Raw genomic sequence first — 23377 nt, 5'->3', positions numbered from 1 at the left:
TTCCTAGTGATGGACCTGCCAACTCAAAGTACATGAATAATTTTAAGTTTAATAGAGAATGTCAGAATGTTCCAGACAGATTGAGCCAGTTTATTTTCCTACCAGTTACCTGAGTACCTTTCCCGCCACAGCACTGATTTTTCACCAGTCAAAAAAGATGCAAAAGGGACTCACGTTTTGATTTGTGTAGAAAATCTTTCTTCTTTTTTATTTATTTGTTTTTTTGCAACTTTCAAGTCCGTTAATGAAAATGACAGATTCATTTAGTTACTTAAATGTGCTTACATAGAAGAAATATGAAGCTCTACCAGAAATGATCATACACATTTGTGGGAGTTCAATTAACTGTCTTTGCGTCAAAGGAAATTTTGGTCTGTTCCTGGATCAGACTCAGAACATCTGGTAAGGATAGTGTAAGTGACTGCTGAGAGAACAGACAGATGTTTCCCTGTGGGCCCAAATCTTCCCAGAGAGAACACGCTGAATTCATCGAGCAAGCTTCATGTACTCAAAAATTGACTCTTACGAGATTATTTCCCAACACCGTAATAGTCTGCTGGGAAGGAACCAGAGTTTCAGCAGCAAGAGCAGGCTCTGTCCTCTTTTGTTTGGGTTTGTTCTGTTCCAGTTCGTGCAATGGATTCATTCCAGCACGCAGCCTCTGAAACTCCAACGTGAGTTTCTGTTCTTAGAAAACCTCCAGAGAGAGGGAAGCTAGGACGGTTCCATAAAGGCAGGGAAAAACACGAACCGTAGTCTGCTTAAGTCACTTTTCTGATTTTCCTTTGTGACTCCCAGCACACATGTTGAATCCTTTAGTAATTGATTCCTCAGTTCAAAACTGTCATCACTCCTAAGGTCCTTGATGAGATGAAAGTTGGCATGCGTAATTCTCCGAATTATGTCCTAAACTCAGGAATGTCCTATGTGGTTTCTGCTCTACTCTCCCTTCCTCTTTTCCACACACTTCCTGCCTGTCTCCACCCTCACACAGCCCCTGGCCTGTGCTCAAATCTCTTCTCCAAAAATTTGTAACAACCAGAGCATGTTCAATGGAAGAGGGTGTGAAGCCAAATTTTCTAGTAAAGATTTTAAAGTAGGTAATCATCTGATCTTTCTAGCATGATTGATGAGATGCCCTGTCTTTGGGAATCATTGGAGGGGTGAAAAAGAAACTGCAAAGATGCCTTCTGGTCCTGTGACGCTACAATGTTTCCTGGTGATCCCCCTGCCCCCTTTTTTTCGAGACAAAGTCTTACTCTGTCACCCTGGGTAGAATGCCCTGGCATCAAACTCTTGGGCTCAAGCAATTCTCTTGCATCAGCCTCCTGAGTAGCTGGGACAACAGGTGCCCACCACTACACCCAGCTATTGTATTTTATTTTTGGTAGAGATGGGGGTCTCGCTCTTGTTCAAGCTGTTCTCAAACTACTGAGCTGAGGCAATCCACCTGCCTTGGCCTCCCAGAATGCTAGGATTACAGATGCAAGTCAACCATGCCAGGCCAAAAACCAAGGATTAGATGTTAAAAACTAAATATGCACTCCTTGGGAGAAGAAATGTCTAAATGTGGTCCCAGACTCTTATGGCCAGGGACAGAACTGAGTATAAAAATCACTGGAAGTGGAAAAAGCATTAAGATGTTTTATATGATGAGCTGAAAGGATTTTTGGTAGTACAACAAAAGTTTAGTAGTGTCTACTATGTTGATGGCTAATCTGAACTTTCGAATATTTAAGGAAGTGAGACCTAATTAATTTAAATAATGTAACTCAAGCCAGGTTAATAAAATTTTGCCCACTTTAATGTACATTCCCTACTTTAATGAGTAAGATTTAGTAGCAGTAAGAATCAGTGGCAGCTGTTGCAAGGTAAATGCTACTTGTGTATGTTTAAAAACATTGAAAAATATAATTATCTTTATGGCATCCTTCAAAATTAATTCAACAGTTAAATTGAGGGCTTTCCTACCTGGTATGAAGCCCATTGCTTTTTTGAACTTAACATACCGAAACCCCCAGCCCTCCCATGGCGTTTTAATAACATATTACCTCTGCATCTTTTTTAGCCTTATTTTATTCTGCCTTGTATCACACTTATTATATTTACAAAGGTCTCTTTGGACAGGGATTATGTCTTATGTGAGTTTGCAACTCCCTTGCTACCCTACGCAGTAGTGGACCTTATAGGTGCCTAGTAAATGAGGGACTGAAATTTATTGTACTTTAAGACCAGAGCAGAGGTTCATAGACATTTTGTTCAGTGTTTTGAATGATTATGATGTATCTAACCCTTCATTAATTATAATCATGCTGTAGAACAACATTCTGGTCAGCAATGGACTACATAAGGTGCTAGTCCCGTCAGATGACAACACTATATGTGTATATATGTGTGTGTGTGTGTGTGTGTATATATATTTTTTTTTTCCCAGTTTTTTTTTGAGGGGGGGCCATGGCTGGGTTTGAACCCGCCACCTCCAGCATATGGGGCCGGCGCCCTACTCCTTTGAGCCACAGGCACCGTCCCAGACAACACTATATTTTTATTGCACCTTTTCTACATTGGATATTGCTAAGTACACAAATACCATTGTTACCGTTGCCCACATATAACATGCTGTACGGGCTGTAGTCTAAGAGGAACAGGTAGACCATCTAGGTTTATATCTGTTCACTCTAGGATGTTCACGGGGGACAAAATCACCTAGTGACACCTTTCTCAGAACGTATCCCTTGTTAAGTGACACATGACTGTACTATGATAAAGGACATCATGGGATTATAGAACATAGTTCCCACCTGTTAGAAAGTATCCTAGTTGGAGATACTGAGGAGCTACCCTAGAAAAATGAATGGTGCTGACTAAACACAGAAAGAAGTCGGTTTTTATGAATGAGCCCTTTTATCCTTCAACGTATCTCTGCCTAATTCCTTGGTAATAAAGTTTAAACTCTAAAGTATTTTCCTTGCTCATCACTATTTTTAGTTTTTAACTTTTTTTTTTTTTTGGTTATTGGCCAGGGCTGGGTTTGAACCCACCACCTCTGGCATATGGGACCGGCGCCCTACTCCTTGAGCCACAGGCACCACCTTAATCCCATGACAAACAATGCTCATCACTGTCTACATGACATAGAACTTTTCTTCCAACAGAATTTTTAAATGTTAGTTTCTATATTTATGATAAATACATCAATATATTTAAAGAATAATCCATCATATTATTTAAAGAAATAGTCTTGGCCTTCACCCACTAAGAAAATGTAGGATCTATATTAGTTTTCTATTGCTGCCATAATAAAGTACAATTCAGTGGCTTAAAACAAGATACATTTATTATGTTACAGTTCTGTGTGGCAGACATATCCTCTCTGGACTAAAATCAAGACATTGGAGGGGCTATATTGCTTTCTGAAGGCTCCAGGGGAGAACCTGCATCAGGCTCATTTGGGTGCAGGCAGAATTCAGGTCCTGTGGTTGTAGGCTGAGGTTCCTGTTTTCTGGCTGGCTGTCAGCCGAGGGCCGTTCACAGCCCCTGGATGGTGCCTACATCTTGTTTTGGGGCTCCCTCCTTCTCTCTTCAAAGCCAGAGGATCAGTAAGTGAGAGCCTACTCACATCTCAGCTCTTTGACCTACTTTAAGAACTCATGATTAGACTGGGGGCCCCCAGATAATCTAGGATAAGCTCTCTTTCTTTAGGTCCTTACTCTAATCACATCTGCAAAGTCCCTTTTGCCTTGTGAGGTAACAGACCCTCAGATTGCATGGCTGAGGACGTCAACATCTTAGGGGGCTGTGATTCTACCTACCACAGAGTCTTATTTATTTTATGTCATTATTCTACCTTACTGGTTCAGTGAATTGAGTCTCCTATATAGTTTATGGGGAAATCTGTAAACTTGGGAACATATAAATTTGTAAAGCATGTACTATTTCTTTTTTTTTTGGTTTGTTTTTTTTGAGACAGTGTCTCACTATGTCGCCCTGGTAGAGTGTTGTGATATCACAGCAACCTCAAAGTCTTGGGCTTAAGCAATTCTCTTGCCTCAGCCTTCCCAGTAGCTGGGACTACAGGTGCCCACCACAATGCCCATCTATTTTTAGAGACGAGGTCTTACTCTGTCTCAGGGTGGTCTCGAACCCATGAGATCAGGCAATCCACTCACTTCAGCCTCCCAGAGTGCTAGGATTACAGGCATCAGCTACCACGCCTGGGCCTGAGCATGTACTATTTCTGTCAGATGTGATTTTTACTAGAACACAGGAAAGAATAATGATGTGTAATAAATCTTGGGTCTCACTCTGGAGAAGATAGAATCTGAGCTTGAGTTCTGAAAGCTGAGTGATCGTTTGAAAGGTGTAATTGGTGGGCAGGGGAGGCCCTTCTAGCTGGGAGGAAAAGGTCGGTCATGGCACAAAGACAGGGATGGCTGTGGCATGGTCAAGATCTGGTCTGACCTTGGCCACCTCTGCTCACATTTCTCCATTGTCCTCTTTGTTCCCACCATTCCTGTCCTCTCCAAGCCTCACGGCTGCCTCTATCAGCAACCCTCCCTCCAGCTCCTCCGGCAGATGAGTCGTGTCCTCCTCTGCCCAGAGTTCCAGTGGTTCTTGCTGCATTTTGATTTGTTGTCTTTGTTAATTGCCTTATTGTTTATGTCCCCAATTAGATTGTTTTTTAGGACAAAGACTATTTTTTTCCCATTTCTCTTTCTCTCTATCCTTTAGCCAGAAATAATACCAAGGAAGTAAGAATTTATTAAAAAGAAAGTTGGCAATGGATGAAAACGTGGGGGTACCTGACAGGAAGCATGCTGCCAGGGCCAATATTTGCTCCGTAAATATTTGTTGAAGAGGACGAGGAGTGTGGCTCCTAGGAAAGCAATAGCAGGCACCAGAAAGAGAAGCAATTGTTTTCAGAGGATGAGACATAAAGGCTGCAGACAGCCAGGCAGAGGCACGACGACTTGTTAGTTGTGGGTTTTTGTGAAAGGACAGAAGCTGTGCTGTAGGAGGTCGGTTGGGCACTGGTCTACAGGATGGATTGGGCTGGGAAGGGAGGAGAGTTGGAGGGGTCTGTTTGGGAGGTTGCTAGGGTAAGCTTGATGACTTCCTGGGCTGAGGTGATGGCAGTGACAATAAGAGAAAGCCACTAAGTTGAGAAACATTTTGAAATAAGACTTGAATGTTGGACTGTAGGAAAGAGAAGGTCATATCTCACCTAAACCATGAGAAGAATTTTATATCTGCTGACAGAGTTGGGGATAAGAAGTCAGTGTGAGAGGTGATGAGTAGTTTGGGACAAAGTGGATTGGAGGCCACTGCTGGACATCCGCATGGCCATGTCCTGTTGGTAGCCAGGAATATGAACGAGGGCACAGCTGAAGAGGGGGCTGTGGGCCATCTGTACAGCAGGGCCACAAGAATGGGCTCCCTGAAGGAGTCAGGGTTGAACAGGGGCTGTGCCTGTCAGGTCTGGGGACACACAGACTTGTGATCGGCAGGGCAGGTGTTGGGGAATGTGCACGTGACCAGGCTCTCGGGGAGTTCTTTGTTGAGAATCGTGCTGCAGGTCGAAGGCAAGTTGGGAGTCTGCCCTCATCTGCACCCTCCTCACCTTCATCTGCTTGTTCTCTCCTGGTCGCACCTGGGGGATCCAGTTGTTTTCTTCTTCCATGGTTCATGTTTCGGACATTTGTTTCCTCAGTAAACATCTGGGGGATGAAGGATTTTCTTTTGTCCATATGATGTAATGTCTCATGCCTGAATTTCTGAAAATGGCTTTTGTTGGTGAACTGTGCCAAAAGAGGGCTAGGTCCTAATTGGAACAAGCCTTACTCTCCTGGGAATTGGCTACAGGATGTTAGGAATTCCTATTCCTGTAGGGTAACGACATGATGTACAGGAAGAGGACTCAGCTGGACCGTGACGGGGCTGTTTGGGACACCGTCCGTACACCTCTGAGTGTTAAGTCTTCCTGTGGCCTGTAACTTGTTTTAGGCACTTGGTTTAAAAGAAACTTTAGGATGACGGGGAAAAAACACTCTGGGAATGAGTTTAAAGTAGCAATTCTAAACCTCAGCTTGTCTTTTAATGAAGCAAGATAGATGCATGTAATTCTGGTTTTACTTGATATTCAAAGTCATGATACTAAAGAAAAAGAGAGACATAGGCTGAGAACAAAAGGAAGACATTGCAGTTTATCCAGAGGCCTTTTTTACCTCATAGAGTGATGATTGATTTTTAAAAATAGTTTATTTCCACATTAAAGCTTTTCTTTTCCTTCTGGTTTTTATTCAAAACACATACCCTGCATGCATTCATCTGTTGAGCCAGTGTTCACAGAATGTGCCCGGTGTGCAGAGCAGCAGTCTCAGCGAGGGGCCACGGAGGTGCCCCAGGCACGGTCCCGGCCCTTAGGGAGTGTGTAGTCTAGTGGGGTTTTGCTGTGTCAGCAATTGTACTACGAGGGAGAAGGACTGACTATCTTAAGAACAATACAAATAAGGTACAACCAAGGCCTCAGGAAGCGCCACGTGAGAACCATAGAGGAAAGGATGTGACTTCACGAGAGGAAGGGACATTGAGCTGGGCTTTGAAAACTCAGTAGACTGTGAAGACCCAGAGTCTGCACTTTAACAAGCATCTTCTCCATGACAAGCTTTGTTGTGGATGCTGGGAATACAGGAGACATCCTTTCTTCCTCAGGGAGGTGGTGGCATGAAGGGAGAGGGAGCTTATTTTATGCACTTGGGGTCGTGGCCAGGAAATGCCACAGCAGGGGTCATTTGTGAGCTGAATAGTGGAAGAAGAAGCAGTGCATGTCCAGGGCAGGTAAGGGAGAAGGGCGCCGCAGGCTGCAGGAACGGCACGTGCAAAGGGACGGCATGAAGCAGGCCTGCGTGGGGAACCTGCAGCCTTCTGATATCAAGATTCTTTTTTACACACCAAAGGAGGCAGGAAAAGCTCCATCTCTCTCTCTCTCTGCTGCACTCCTTTTAGTAAAAGGATTTGTTATGCAAAATTTTGATTCCGTCAAAAGGTTGCACTTATGGACCTAGAAAGCCACATTTTGCTCCATGCCTGATGGAGAGAAAAGGCTGCAAAGGTGGAGAAGGGGTAGGTGCACCTCCTGAGCCCATTGTGCCAGGAAGTGAAATGGTCATTGTATTTTAGAAAGGTCACCTGGGCAACTTGGGGCGGGGAGGGTCACAGTTTGGATTGGGAATTTGCAAGACCAACAACAAGGATACCATTGGGAAGAGACTGCTGCTGCTTTTACTGTGAGAAGTAAGGAGTAGCGTAGCCAATGGAAAAGGAGAAGAAATACAGAGAACCGTAGAGGTGAAATCACACAGTTTGGTTCCTGATGGAGTGTGAAGGAAGAATCTAGACAATAACTTCTGTGTTTCTGACTTGGTTGACCCAGTGCGGGGCGGCGCCTCCACCCCATTAGAGAACACAGGAGAGATGGAGGGGTTCCATTTGGGGTCCTTTGGTTCAGGATGCCTCTGGGACAGCCAAGTTGGAGATGTCCTTCAGGGAATTGGATATTTGGGCCTCTGGCCTAGGAAAGAGTTGCAGTTGGAAATACAACAAAGATACAAGATGCAAAGCTAGAAAGTTTGGGATGTCTGCAGAAATCCTCAACATGGTATGGTGGGGTATAAGCGAGGAGAGGACAGGGAAGGTAAAACTGGAAAGGTCAGGTCCCAGAAAGGTCAGGTCCCTTGTTATACTTTGGAGTTTGGGGTTAAAGTTGACCCTTGGACAACATAGCCTTGAACTACGTGGGCCCAAAAAATATATGCAGATTTTTTTCAACCAAACATAGATCGAAAACATAGCCTTTATAGGATTTGAAACCTGGTTGTATGGAGAGTCGACCTTTCCATATGTGGGTTCTATAGGGCCAACTGCAGGACTTGGGTATGCTTGGGTTTGGCTCTACCTAGGGGTCCTGTCACCAGTCCCCCTGATATACCAAGGGGCGACTGTAATTCATAGGCACTAATGTTTCCCTGTTTATTTTCTGAAAGGAATAAGAAAATGCTCTGTGGACATTTTCCCCCCTCTACTGTTAATGGTAGATGTCACGCTGGTGTGTAGGGGACTGCCACTCACCTGACTCCTCTTCTTTGCAGCTGCTCGGCTGAGTCAGGCCAGTGCTGGTGTCGGCCGCACATGATCGGACGCCAGTGCAATGAAGTGGAGTCCGGTTACTACTTTACCACCTTGGATCACTACCTCTATGAAGCAGAAGAAGCGAATTTGGGGCCTGTAAGTAGGGGGCAGTGCTTGGCAGGTTGGTAGAGCAGCATTTTGGGGGGGGAGGGCTATGATGGCATATGCATGCGCATGCTTTACAAAGAGGCCATTTAAGAAGCATTCTGGGGCGGCGCCTGTGGCTCAGTGAGCAGGGCACCGGCCCCATATACCGAGGGTGGCGGGTTCAAACCCAGCCCCGGCCAAACTGCAACAACAACAACAAAAAATAGCCGGGTGTTGTGGCGGGCGCCTGTGGTCCCAGCTACTCGGGGGGCTGAGGCAGGAGAATCGCCTAAGCCCAGAAGTTGGAGGTTGCTGTGAGCTGTGTGATGCCACGGCACTCTACCGAGGGCCATAAAGTGAGACTCTGTCTCTACAAAAAAAAAAAAAAGAAGAAGCATTCTGATGGCTTTTGTCAGTGAGCACTAACTAAGAATCAGGATCACAAATTCTTGAGAATAGTCATATTTAAAGCAAGGTACCTATAATTCATGAATAGACTTTGGAGCATTCACTAATAAAGCTTTCAGTTGATTTAAGAAATCTGTCTTTGTTTCTTTGGTTGTCAAGTTGTTAGAAAAAAAAGAAAAGAAATTCCTCTATTTGTGCTCCAAAGTTTGTCGATGTAACGTGACAAGGATATTGTTTCACTTATCATCCCACAGTTTGGTGACCCAAAATGTATGTCCAGCACATCAGATGGGGTGGCTGAAACAGCTGGAGGCTGGTGAGGGAGGCACTCCTCGCCACGCGGCCTCTCCAGGCGGTTCTCTTGAGCTTCCACACAGCATGGTGGGGTCAGGATAGTGAGGCTTTCATGGCTTCTGGCTTCCATGAAGGAGGAAATGAAGCTGCCAGGTCTCTTAAAGCCTGGGCGTAGAAGTCCCAGAATGTCATTTCCTCACATTTTTTTGGTCACAGGGCCAGCCCACATTCACAGAGAGGATAACATAGGTTGCCCTTCTTAATGGGTAAAGCTGCACACAGATAAATACAGGGAATAGAGGAATTGATGGCTGCTCTTTAGAGATGACAACCACAGATATGTTATCGTAATTTAGAATGAAACTTAGAATGACACTAATTTCCTATTTATCAAAAACTTTTCATAATCTTTTGGGGAAAAATGTGACTGAAAAATAGATATCATGCAGCCACAGTTTTGAATCTCTGGGTGACTTTGAACTGACTCTGAAGTGTAATTGAATTCCTTTAAACCGAGTGTGACTGCTGCCCTTTCCCCCAGGGGGTCAGCGTAGTGGAGCGGCAGTATATCCAGGACCGGATTCCCTCCTGGACCGGAGCCGGCTTCGTCCGCGTGCCCGAAGGGTCCTATCTGGAGTTTTTCATTGACAACATACCATATTCCATGGAGTATGATATCCTGATTCGCTACGAGCCACAGGTAAAAAACAAACAAAAAGGAGGGACGGGAGGGGAGTACCTCACACGGGTCCTGGGTATTTTGGGGTTTTGTGAAATTCGAAGGTTGCATCAGAACCGACCAGCCTCTGACTTTCTCAGGTCCTCTATGGAAATGAAAATGTAACTTCTTCTTCTTGAATCCAGTTTCTCAAATATTTAGTGACCTCTTGTTAGACACTTGGCCTTGCTGGGGACTGCATGGTTATGAGAATGTGTCAGGTCTCCCCCTCACACACAGTCTGGCTGCCCAGTGACACACACAAGGCCCTCACTGTAAGGAAAGGCCAAAGGGGACGGCGTCACAGCAGAGAGCGCAGGGGTGCCCACAGGTGGACATGCTCACACCGGCTGGGCTGAGCCAGCGGCTACCGGTGTTGCATAGGGAGTCAGATCTGGGCCTTAAAGCATGGATGGAATTGTGCTAGACTGATGCAAAAGGAAGTAAGGACTAGTGCGAGCCGTGGAGAGGAGAGAGCTTTTCTGAAAATCGTTTCCACGGAGCTGGATAAGATACATGGTGGGAGGTGCTGTTAGCAGGAATTCTAGCAGCAGTAACTGAATTTGGACAGGAAGGGATTGGGGGATTTTGAGCAGAGGATTGTTATTTTCTGAGCTGCTTTAGAGTGGACTGAGAGGGACATTGGGAAGAGGCAGAGAGAACAGTTGGGAGTTGTTTCTTGTCTAGGGGACCAGAGGGAAGGGAAAAGCAGCCATGTGTTTGCTATTTCAACGTGGCAGAGGACTGATTCAGAGAAATCTTTATAAACAAGCCGTGGTGGGCTAATGCAGATGGAGCTTTGATTGCTTCTTACTGTAGCTACCTGACCACTGGGAAAAAGCTGTCATCACAGTGAAGCGACCTGGAAAGATTCCAACCAGCAGCCGATGTGGCAACACTGTTCCCGATGATGACAACCAGGTGGTGTCATTATCACCAGGCTCGAGGTCAGTTTGCCAGTGGCAGCTTCACAGAACTGATGCATGCTAATATTTTACTGTGTCTTGTGAGTTGTGGAGTTACCATTTCAGGCATTGACTATTGGTTTTTCTCCTTTGGCATTATCAGTGTAGAACTTTGTTTTTAATTTTAATTCTTTGGGTGCTGAAAGGTTACTTTTATTGTCATCTTTCTTATCTCGGGTCAGATACGTCGTCCTTCCCCGCCCGGTGTGCTTTGAGAAGGGCGTGAACTACACGGTGAGGCTGGAGCTGCCCCAGTACACCTCCTCCGACAACGCCGTGGAGAGCCCCTACACGCTGATCGATTCCGTAAGTGAGAGGTCACTTCCGGCGCGGGCATAGAACCCTGGACAGACCGTGTCCAAACACTCAGGGCATTTTATAGCCGGGTAACACTGAACGGTTCGACAGAATCATTCTGTCTTGCATCCAAGGTTACTTTGCTTATCCTGTGTGCAAAGGATGTATTCGGACTGCTTCCTTCTGAAAATATAAAGTGCCTTAAAAATTAGCACTTCAAACACCATCAAGCTAAGGTAAACTATATCTAAGGTGTTCTTGGCCGGAGTATTTAAGAATGGGAAGGTTTTTCACTTTCTTTAATGAATCTAACTCTTTCTAAAAGTCAAAGAAGCATCTTGGGCTTCTGTGTGTTTACCCACTGGACCTGGCAGCTCAGGGTACCACCCTAAGGCCGTCCGGCTGGTTTCTTCACAGCTGGTCCTCATGCCCTACTGCAAATCACTGGACATCTTCACCGTGGGAGGCTCAGGAGATGGGGTGGTCACCAACAGTGCCTGGGAAACCTTTCAGAGGTACCGATGTTTGGAGAACAGCAGAAGCGTTGTGAAAACACCGATGACAGATGTTTGCAGAAACATCATCTTCAGCATTTCTGCCCTGTTACACCAGACGGGCCTGGGTAGGTATTGCCTAGCAGCCGCTGCTCCTGGCTCTCAGCGCACCCAACAGCTGTCCATGAGGTGCGTCAGAATGCATGCCTCACAGTTCTGTGTTAGGCAGCACAAAGAAAATAGCGAAAATAGCATCTTAACTACGGTGTGTCTTTATTTTTTTTAAGTCATATTTTAGAGATAAAGCACCATTGAAGCTGAAACCTATAATCAAGAAATATACAAGTAACAGGTGACGAGGGAAAATATCTGTGAGGATGTAGTGTTTCCACAGGCAGGGGTGGGGTGTGGGGATGGAAGCAGAAGGAAGCATCAAGTAACTTAAATGTATGTGTTTCTCTTTGAAAGGTCAGACCAGCCCCCGAAGGTCACTGGGCTTTGGTCTAATGTCCCATAATATCTGAGCTTTGAACGCAAGGGTATAAACCCTTAATGACCTCCTGCCTGGAAAACCTTCTTTGATCTGCTGGCTCTGCCTCCTCTCTCTTCCCTTCCACGCATCATAGGAATGACGCTGTTTGAAAGCAGAATTAGGGATGAGCCAACGTAGTAAAGGACGCAAAGGATGGCGACAGGCCAGTTCAGAGATGGGTGTGAGGTGCTGCTCTGTGTCATAGCTTCTGGTCTCTCTTTCTCCTGCAGCTTGCGAATGTGACCCTCAGGGTTCATTAAGTTCCGTGTGTGACCCTAACGGAGGCCAGTGTCAGTGCCGGCCAAATGTGGTTGGAAGGACCTGCAACAGATGTGCACCTGGAACCTTCGGCTTCGGCCCCAGTGGGTGCAAAGGTAAGTCCTCAGAAGCAATGTCATGCGTTCCTTCAGTTTAACTGAGCCATCTGGGCAGGGGTCCATCCTTGCAAAGATGATGCTTCGTGGCCAGGAGTGGATCTCATGAGCCAATGAGCATTCTGAGGTGGGGACAGGGTGCATTTAAAAGGGCATGTTTGCACCAGAGGAATTTCTCAATGCAGTTCTTGGTTCCTTTAGCTTGTGAGTGCCATCTGCAAGGATCTCTCAATGCCTTCTGCGATCCTGTCACTGGCCAGTGCCACTGTTTCCAGGGAGTGTATGCTCGGCAGTGTGACCAGTGCTTACCCGGGCACTGGGGCTTCCCGAGTTGCCAGCCCTGCCAGTGCAATGGCCATGCTGATGACTGCGACTCAGTGACAGGGGAGTGCTTGAGCTGCCAGGACTACACCACAGGTCATAACTGTGAAAGGTATGTGGACGCTGCCCCGTGAGAGTAAGGAGAACAAGGTGGCCTTGGGCTGAGACAAACCACGAGAATTCATTTCTACCAGGCTCCATGGGGCTCATTCATTTCTGGTGACCTCAGTATTTTCTAGAACTCATTTATTTATCTAGTACGTATTTAGTTCACAGCTGCTATGTGCCAGGCACTGTTCTGGTGCTGAGGATACTGCAGAGAATAAAACTGATGTGAATCCGCCCTCTTAAAGAAGGATCCTAGTTCCTAGAATTTATCATAGATTACGCTTATAGAAGTTATGCTTCTGTCTCAGCATCTTCTGGCGTAGGGCGAGAGTTGTGTAATGCTAATGCTGAATTTGGGTTGAAATAGAAACCAAATCCAAGTGGGATCATTTTAAATAGCTTTTAACAGCTTTGTTTTGAAAGCTACATTTTATACAACTACAATTCCCAGGAGACTATATAAAATGTACATAAGGAAATCTGTTCTCTAGCTAGCAAGTGTCCATTGAATAATTATGTATGCAAAGCACTCCATTTGATACACAGTAATAGGACATAGAACGTGCCTCCCGGAACATTAATAGTCCAGCTCAGCAGATTAAAAAATAGTCCATATGAGAAAAATCACATGCTGACTTATACTGTTCATTGCTAATTAAGAAATGCAGACATACTGTTATAATCTACTTTTAGAGTGTACAGGGGTAGGGGTAAGAGTCTCCACCTTTCCATGTCAGTAGATTTTCTCCATCTTAATATCCATTCACCCTCTGTAGGATTTTTGTTTTAGAAAGCCTTTCGTGGAACGTTTCAGCAAGTGCTTCCAGTCTGTGCTTAAGTCAATGTCAGATAAAAGAGAAATCGTTACTGAAAATGGAGTACGTGATTACCTTATGGCGTGAAGCAAGCAAATGACACATGGCTCTTTATTGGATGCTAAAGTGGCATTCAAAAATTTGAAGATCCCAGTGATTACTCCTTTGTATAAAAGTTGTTCCAACCATAAAGCTGTGTTGTAAAAAGACAACAAGGAAAGAGTTATACAAAGCAAGAGGAGGAAATTAATATATTGGTGTCATCTTTTGTTTTCTGCCGTGTTTTCCATTATTGTTCTTTCAAAGGGAGATGGAGGGTCGGTAAGAGAAGGACAGATGAGAAAATGAGGTTGGGGAGAGGAATGGGTCGACAACAAATGCGGTTACCCACAGTGCTGATTTGAAATCAGACGTGCTGCTCAGAGAATTTGAAAGAACACCCTGTGAGAATGGCTCAATTCATATTAGCCACTGGCTTTGGGTCTTATTTGTAAAGGGTTTTGAGGGAGAATGAGAATGGGTGTGGGAAAAGGAAAGATTTTTAACCCCAGGCTTGGATGGCAACACTTTCTTAAAGTATTAAAATTCTGCTATCCAGTTTGAGCCAATTTCTCATCATTGTTTTCTTCCAAGATGATCAGAGTTTCAGTCCCATGAATTTAAAAAGAAACTCTATGTTCAGACTATTCCTGAGGGAAGGCGAGAAATGAACACTCAAATTTCTATCAGGACATATTTACATTTGTTTCATCTGGAAAAGTCTCGTAGAAACTTTCTCAGAAACCGTTGTACAAAATTGTTTCATTGGTGTAGGCTTCCTCACACATCAGGGAAAATGTTCTTGCTGAGTCTAATTTAATAGTTAATTTCCTATGAAACTTTCCTCCTATACTTCTTCATCCTTCTACCATTTAATAAAAAGATTACCTCTGCCTCCAAAAGACAGGAAAAACTGAATTGGAAGTCTTTAGACCTGAGTTCTTGGCCCAATTTGGCTTCTAACTTACTTTATAATCTTACTTTATAAGTTAGAGCATCCAGCTGCAGGTGGAATAACGTGGTTGGATGAGGTTGGATTAGATCATCTCCAAAGTCCTTCAAGATCTTATGTTGTAAGGAATAAAAAAGTACCCTGGTAATTACCACTCATGTTGAGAAGCAGCATGATATAGTAAAAGAATTTATTGTGCAAAGTCAGGCTTTTTACTTAACAAGTTATGGGAGTTTTACAAATCCTCTAACCTACACAGATTTGTTATCTTTAAAGGGGAGGGACTGACAGGTTGGATTTGGGAGTTAATAAGCAACATCCCTCATCCCTGTCCAAGTGTGGAGCCACCTGAGAGACTGACATAATGGTCCCACAGCTGGAGAGCAGCCCTGTCAGCTTCATGCTGGTAACCCGGAATCACAGGGCACGCTTGAGACCTGTGGCCACCATGGGCTTGCGCACATGCCACCCTTCCCCGGCAGGAGGGAGGAGCCAGGCAGCTGACAGAATAATGGAGTTCACCTGGGGAGCTGTGGCTCTTCTGGGTAGCACCAAGTAAGGGGCCAGGCAAGGCCATGGATATCACCCTAATGCAGTGGTCCTGTGAGTATGATCCCCAGGTCAGCAGGGGACCTCACAAATCAGAAATGCAGGAAGAGGAGCCCAGCAATCTGTTTGCACAAGCCCTCTAGGTGATTCTGATTGGAACTAACATTTGAGAACCATTTTTTCAGTGGAATGTCCTCCACATGGAATCAGGAGGAACAGGGAAGAACGTTCCCAGACAGAACGTAGTTTCTAAGACTTTTCTTCGAACAGGTTTCTGATAACTGCCCCTTCTTTCCTGCCAATGATGCAGGTGCTTGGCTGGTTACTATGGCGACCCCATCATCGGGTCGGGAGATCACTGCCGCCCTTGCCCTTGCCCAGATGGTCCTGATAGCGGACGCCAGTTTGCCAGGAGCTGTTATCAAGATCCTGTTACTTCACAGCTTGCGTGCGTGTGTGATTCTGGATACATTGGTGAGTCACATGCAGAGTCTGGGAGGCAAAGAAGGAAAAGATGTGTCTCTGTTGTTAATGAGAAAAAAAGATGAAGGGGAAGCCAGTTAAATTCACATTTACAGTGCTTAATTCAAAGTTAAATGAATATGAAATAGAAAAGATGCTCTTTTCCTGTTTGGCTTGTGGGGTAGTCAATTTTGGGATGTCTGATAATAAATTAGAAGGCAAAGCAGGATATGAATGAAGCTCATTTAAATCCGTAAACAAAACCTTATAAAATACTTTCCTGTTACTAAAGAGAAAAAGATTTAATTTATATTTTACTTCCTCTAACTCTTAGCAGAAGTGTCTCAAAGTAGTGAAATGGCCCAATGGTAGGCAGAAGAAAGAAGGGTATTACCCGAGGAGCTATCAGATAGCAGAATATATTCTTCCCTGTGTGTGATACTCAGATTATCTGTCAAGGCCCAGTGAAATTAGCTAGTTGTGAAAATGAACTCCATTTCATCCTTGAAGCCACTGTTACAAGCACTAGTCGTGCGAATGCACTGTTCACTACCTGACTTTTGCGTGTAATTTCAGGATGTCTTAGGGAGATCAGTCAGCACTAAGGATGCATTTTTCAAGTTGCTCGCAAAGGAGCGATAATGTTTCAGTGTATGTGCTCCTTGGGTTAATGTTGTAACGTTGAGCCGCACTTTACCCTGTTTGCTTGTGGCTCCGAGGTGGCGTGGCCATGTTAGACCCACAGAGTGCTTCTTCCCTCACCGCTCAGAGCCGTTCTTTCCCCTTCAGAGGCTTCGTCCCAGGCTCTGTGAAGCACGGGGGAGACCTCCAGGTGGGAATGTGGGCGGGCTGGGGAGCTTGCCAGTCGCTGAGCTAAGCATCTTGTGTTGGGTTTTGTCTCAAACAATAGGCTCCAGATGTGACGACTGTGCATCAGGGTTCTTTGGCAATCCCTCAGTTGTGGGGGGCTCGTGTCAGCCTTGCCAGTGCCACCACAACATTGACACGACAGACCCAGAAGCCTGTGACAAGGACACTGGGAGGTGCCTCAAGTGCCTGTACCACACGGAAGGGGAGCATTGCCAGCTCTGCCGATTCGGGTACTACGGCGACGCCCTCCAGCAGGACTGCCGAAGTAAGATGGGCCTTCACCCCGCCCCCCTTCCCATGTGACCGTGATTTCCACCCTTGCTGAAGAGCTTAGTCTTCACGTATTACACTTGTTCAGAGAGGTAAAATTGCACTTGCAACAAAAGAAATATGAGACTAAATTTTTTTCTCCCTTTACATCCTCATTTTCTGGCAGAACTAAAGTCTCAAGATGTGGCTCAGTGCCCGAGAGAAATAACCGAAAGGAAAGGCTATGTAGTTGTCACCATGACAAATGCCATCCCGTGGAGTATACCGATAACATGTTCTGCCCGTGAGCTTGCTGGTCGGATAGGGTCTAGATATCCCAAATACCTCCTCGGGTCTACATGCTTCCTGATGGCATTGCTGGAGTAGAGCCTTCCAGATTAAGGAAAAGGAAGAAGGAACATCTCTAAGATCTCTATTTTAGCCCTCTTTACTTCTCTCTTATCAGCAGATCAGCCAGCATTTTCTCCTTCTGCTGGAAGCCCCCAGGCCTCTGGCTCTGATTATACAAACATGTGAGGAATGTGGGAACCAGGGGACTGGATTGCTGAAAGCCTTCTGAGCTTAAAGGGCTCCTACCTGTGATCCCCGACATGTTCATTACTGAGTTTGAAATTGTTAGAGATCTCAATTCCCACTGGCATATTTTTTATCAGTTTCAGTGAAATCTTGAATTTGAAATGATTCACCAGCATCTTGTTAAATCTGTATATTCTGAAGATACTTTTCAGCAAAATGTGTCACGAGGCATATCTCCCTGGGAAATGTCAGAACTGTGTAGGACGTCCTAAGAGGTTCTAAATAACAGTCATTTAGATTTGTGTTTTAATCGCCTCCATTTCTTTACCTTTTTGCACTACAATGTCAAGGTTTGGAGAGGGAAAACCTTGGCCATTTTGGACATAGCTAACTTCTGTGTGGCTGTACATTTGTGAATGTGACGGCAAGTAAATGCAATCGTGTTCTTTTTCAGAGTGTGTCTGCAATTACCTGGGCACTGTGCAGGAGCACTGCAACGGCTCTGACTGCCAGTGTGACAAAGCCACGGGCCAATGCTTGTGTCTTCCTAACGTGATCGGGCAGAACTGTGACCGCTGTGCACCCAATACCTGGCAGCTGGCCAGTGGCACTGGATGTGACCCATGCAGCTGCAACACTGATCATTCCTTTGGGCCTTCTTGTAATGAGGTGAGAGGCTATTGCCCAGGTGATGTCTTTATGAGCCCAGGTGACAGCTAGCTTATTTGGCAGCCCTGCCCCAATTAAAGCAAGGCACCAAGACACACAGCTTGGCAGACAGCATGGGCTGGAAATCAGCCCTCACTTGTCACCCTTGGCTGGGACTCCTTAGCGGTGAAGTCTCCCTCTGACACAGCCACAGCATTGGGTGCAGGACCCCAGCTGTGGAGGCAGACTCGTGAGAGTGGACAAGGTTGAGCCCTTTCTCTTCAGTACGTGGCTGCTGAATCAGACGGTTTTCTTAGTGACTCAGCTTGAAAGGAACCAAAAGCCATACCCAGCATTGTAGAAAGTGCCATTGGTTCCTGGCACATACTAAGAATGACACACTCCCTAAGTCAAATGTGATCTGGGCTTGTAACTGATCTGTGAGCATAGAAGTGAGGAAATGTGAATAAAGTATAATGTGCTGTCCAGACCCTGCTGCAGGAGAATAAGTAGGAGATGCTGATGTGGCGCTCTCAGTGCCTGAGAGCAAAGTGGGAGGCCCTTTTCCCAGTCAGTAAGTGAATGCTTCTTAACCAGACAGTTCAGTCCCTCCTCTAACTGGCAGCTGGAGAGAAAAATGACAACTGGCTTCTGCCCTGAAGCCCGCTTGACTGGGGTCTGTGTTCTGGCCGCAGTTCACAGGGCAGTGCCAGTGCATGCCTGGGTTTGGAGGCCGCACCTGCAGCGAGTGCCAGGAGCTCTTCTGGGGAGACCCCGACGTGGAGTGCCGAGGTGAGGCTTGGGCGTTATTGTGTTGGCATTTGGTCAGTGGAGGGGACAGGGGTCTGCAGGGCCGTTCTGGAAACTCTAACCACAGTACAAGTTAATTTGTCTATTAAAAACAACTCTACGTTTAACTACAAAAGAAATTAATGCTGATTGTTAGAAAAAAAAAAACATAACAAATCTAGCTCTGCACACAAGTGTGAGCAGTAAGTGTACGTGTGCTCACTCTTGCAGGCCGGTAGCAGCTGTTTATTTCTGCACGCGTGAGCACACACACCACAGATACATGGAGGGCTGCTTTATTTTTTATTTCTGCACGCCTGAGCATACACACCACAGATACATACAGAGCTGCTTTATGTTTTAATGCTTCTGACCAGAAGGGGACTGTGTGAACTGTGTATTTGTGCAAAGTGACTTTTTGTTCCGTCTGAACAGTATTTTGCAGCCAGCTTCCTGATAGCACGTGCACAGCAGAGGTAAATGATTATTCTAGACAGATTGTTTGATTCAGTGCATCAACCACACTCTGCTGACACTTAAACCCTTGGCTATGTGCAGTAAGCCAGTGTCCTCACCATGAGAATCGGAGGGTGACGTGGTGCATGTTGTGTTGTGAGCCTTCACACGCAACGAAAGGTATATGTGGGCAAAACCCAGCTTCTTACTTAGGCTTATGATAATTTTTTTTAAAAAAAGGACTGTGAGGGAAATGACATTTTCTTAAGAACAGCAATTTGTTAAAATCCTGTTAATCATACAGAGTGCTTTACTTCTGTGCTCTTACATTTTATTTTTTTTTGAACTGGCAGATTTTTTCAGATCTTAAAGTAAAAGCATTTACAGAAAAGATTTACAAGGCTGTCTTGTCTGTTTTCCTATTCTTTTTTCCCACTTGATTTTTCTACCCTGTGTTTTTAATTTGTAACTATGGATAGATATTTTCTGTAATATCTTATAAGCTTTCTTGTATATTTTCTTGTTACACATTAGAAATGTTAGGTCCTTCTTGGACTATAAATTTTAAAAATGACCTTTTCCTCTTTTGGATTCAACTATAGCAAGAAGTAATGCAGATATTAAAGTTAGCACCTCATTCAGCATCTCCTGAAAAGGTTAGAAACCTGAAACTGTATTTTCCTTCAGGATGCAAACTCAGCTGTTCCTTAATAGCAGAAAAACTTCAATGGACAAAACCAGAACAAATTGCATATGATTTGTTATTTTAAATTGAAGCTTAGCCCGACAGTCTATAGGGACATCTTAGATGAAGGTCTGCTAGTGGGAGGATGATGTTTGCTAGAAACAGGAGCCTTTTCATTCATCATTCTGTCGTCCGGATCTTGGTTCTTCATGAGATCTGACATTCTCACTCACGTTAGAAGGTACTGACATCCAGTGGGCCAGTTTCTCCTAAGATGCCCCCTGAAAGGAAAGCCCTGCTTTAAATCCAGCCTTTCCAGGACTCTAAGCACTGTTGGGTTAAATTCCTCAATCTCATAATGCCCTTAGGGCTTGATCTTTCTCCAGATAAAGGCTCTATCATTGCTGTCCTCCTCTGATTCTATCAGCATGTGTCATTGGCAGAATAGCTGTGTCTGCCAAAGCCTTCTGACCTTTTGCTCCTTCTTAGCTTTGTTAGCAGGAAAAGCCTACTACCCAGAGTCAGAGTCAGTCAGAGAACTGTTCATGGAGTGCCCAGAACTTTACCCCTCGCCCTTTTATCTTTTCTTTAAACTTTCACCTCTAAATCTGCCAGAGGAATTGTGGCCATGCCAACTCGTTTAGGTCAAAAGTTAGATCCTGTTTTGGAAATGTTGCAAAGAGTGCTAGAGGCATAGTATTGGTGTTCGCCAACATTTTTGTTCATTTTATCCAGAAGAAAGGTCAGCTCATTCCGTAAGAAACAGATACTCAGGAAAAACAAACAAGTGATACAAAGTAAAAGCAAAGGATTCTGCAAAGAGACGTGCTTTTCCTGAGGGGACACAAAACCCGCCATGTATGCTCCTTTCACTCTTCCCTTTGGTACGACCTTTTTCTCTTTAAGAGAATCACAGGATTTCAGTTAATGGAGGAGCTACAGAGACCATCTGGCTTTATAATTTACCATCATGCTGGCAATCCCAGTGGCTCCAGGGAAGCAGGGCAAATAAGGAGAGCCTGTAGCCAAGAGCTGCCTGGGCGCACTTCAGGCCTTTGTCCTCTGCCCGCCCCCACCCAGCGTGTCTCGCTTCACCTTGGTGTGGTTCTTCCCGTGCTCTTTCTGTGCATTTACGGGTGTTCATGATCCATACCAATCCCTTTCTGTATTTTTAAACACACACATACAGAATTTGCTTTTTTGAACTTAATCTATGTCAGATCTTTCCATATTTGTGACCCTAATATTATAACCTGAATCTTCAAATCCATTCAGCCCACCCTCCAGAAAAAGTTGGTTTTAAGCCTTTTGGAGATATCGTGAGCTTTTCCAAGGATGTAGACTCAAGGGAAAATACCCTCAGAGTTGTTAGGGAAATTCCCTCTTATAATTGTGTCCCGCCCCAAAGAGGTGTGTCACATACCCCGATACCCCGTTCCTTCTCCACCCCCAGTCCCCCCATGTACTAGGTCATCAGTGTCCTCATATCAGAATTGAGTACATTGGATTCTTGCTTCTCCATTCTGGTGATACTTTACTAAGAAGAATGCATTCCACCTCCATTCTAGGTTTTTTTTTTTTTTTTTAATGGGAATAAAATGTCCCTTTCCCAAAGTTAAGATCTAAAGCAAAGGTATCTGACCTTGTTGCTAACTTTGGCAACTCTAAGTTATAAAATATTGGCTCATCTTTTAGGGTGTGAAGTTCAGCACTATCTCTCCTTTGTGCTTGTAATAGCTGATTGGGGTAGAGACATTTGGAAATTTTAGGGGAGGAAAGCATTTGGAAGTGGTGGGGCAGTTGCTGTAGGCACTTGGTGTGCAAGAGCCCAGGATGACAAACGCCCCCTCTGAAAGCAGGCTCTCAGAGAATGTGCTGGGCTTCTTGCACCCCGTAGGGGAAACTGGTTACCACAAAGCACCTGGAGGGAATGAGAATGATTGTGGTCCCTCAGAATGTGGGATTGCCATCACCAGCCACGGGCCACAGGGTGGCAACAGGAGATGAGAATATGAAGGGGAAAGAGGAGATGTCATCCAAAATTAGATGCAACTATGGGAAAAGAACATAAATTCTCTTCTCTGGTTATGTGATTAATTGCCAAATACGTTTTCAGTGGAAATAGCTTGTGAGAAGGGCTCAAGTCTTATGCCATCTAGCTAACAATATGCTTACAGAAATACTTAGGTCATAGCTAAGTATGCTCCTTATGGAAAAAAAATGTAGTTATGTGAAAGACAAATGATTTGAGCCTCCAACTTACAGATTGTTGAATGTTCCTATTGTCCAGGCGGGTTGGGGCTGTTGGCCCATCATGCCAAGTCTGAACAAGCCCCTCACTGTGCTGGGATGGAGAGAGAGTCTCATCCACCCACCACCGACCCTGCTGGAGAAAACAGCCTGGAGCGCTGCATTGTGCCCTCAGGAGTCAAAAGGTCACACGAGGAATCTTTCTGTTGATTCATAGATAGCAAAAGGAGGGCAAATTTCCATTTGGGGCCTCTGGCTCTTAGAAAAGGCTAGTGTCTGTAAACCCAGGCAAACTGGAAATGTGGGGCACAGGTGCGAAGCTGTGGGTAGTGGCCATTTCCCCGTCACGTTTGTACAGTGCTGTGGCATCACAGCTCACAGCAACCTCAAACTCTTGGGCTTAAGCGATTCTCTTGCTTCAGCCTCCCAAGTAGCTGGGACTACAGGCGCCCGCCACCACGCCCGGCTGTTTTTCTGTTGCAGTTGTCATTGTTGTTTTAGCTGGTCCAGGCCAGGTTTCTACCCACTGAGGTGCTGCCCTCATGTGCCTTTAATAGAAAAACCCAGTACATTCCTTTGCCCCCACACTAATCTTTAGAATACCTGTGTTCTTTTCTCAGGATGGCATTTCCACAATCACCCACCTTCCTCTTTATTTCCTTTATGACTCAGGAAATTAGACTGATTCTTTGGAGAACCATAAACACTGTTGTTAGTAGAGAGACGTCTTGTTTTGCATAATCCCAGTAACAACGTCTGTGTCCCCAGAAGTGATAGGTTAGACCGGATGTGGACAAACCACAGACAGGGGCCCAAGTCCAGCCCATGTTGGTAAATAAAGTTTTCCATCCACTTGTTCATGGATTATCCATGGCTGCTTTCATGCTACAAAGCCAGAGTCAAGTACCATGACACAGACAGATGGCCTGCAAAGCCTAAAGATTTACTACTTGAACGTTTACATAAAAAGCTTGTGAACCCCAGGCTGGACAGGCAGCTCATTTCTGCAGGTGAAATTGTATCCTAACTCCAACTTTCATTCCACAACTGAAGTTCTGTTATTGAAGCCAGGAAAGGAAATGGTTAGGAGAGAATGTCAGAAAAAAGGAAATCACACGTAAGAGAGAAAAATGACTTAAATTTTCCTTGCTTTTGGTAAAATAGGAATGCCTAGGTAAAGTATCAGTCAACCTTTTGGCACCGTGGCAAGTCCTGTAGTCCTGTGTTTAAGGCAAGGTCTGTGGCCACAGAGGACCCTGTTACCTGATGATACTTAGGATGCACCACTTTC

General features: G+C 45.0%; 1 protein-coding gene across 1 annotated transcript in view; it reads left to right on the top strand.

Moving 5' to 3' along the window:
- The window catches only part of LAMB1 (laminin subunit beta 1), a 73899-nt gene that overhangs the window by 27440 nt on the left and 23082 nt on the right, over positions 1-23377 (top strand). Inside the window, exons 14-24 of the mRNA XM_053554031.1 lie at positions 8148-8283; positions 9518-9676; positions 10514-10641; positions 10842-10965; positions 11374-11578; positions 12213-12356; positions 12558-12789; positions 15451-15614; positions 16513-16737; positions 17713-17927; positions 18602-18698. Of these exons, the coding sequence (XP_053410006.1) occupies positions 8148-8283; positions 9518-9676; positions 10514-10641; positions 10842-10965; positions 11374-11578; positions 12213-12356; positions 12558-12789; positions 15451-15614; positions 16513-16737; positions 17713-17927; positions 18602-18698 (1829 nt within the window). The remainder of the gene's footprint in view (positions 1-8147; positions 8284-9517; positions 9677-10513; positions 10642-10841; positions 10966-11373; positions 11579-12212; positions 12357-12557; positions 12790-15450; positions 15615-16512; positions 16738-17712; positions 17928-18601; positions 18699-23377) is intronic.

This window comes from Nycticebus coucang, chromosome 11 (assembly GCF_027406575.1).
Source record: "Nycticebus coucang isolate mNycCou1 chromosome 11, mNycCou1.pri, whole genome shotgun sequence".
Taxonomy (NCBI): Eukaryota; Metazoa; Chordata; class Mammalia; order Primates; family Lorisidae; genus Nycticebus; species Nycticebus coucang.
Note: the sequence above shows the minus strand (reverse complement) of the source record. Positions and strands in the feature narration are given on the sequence as shown.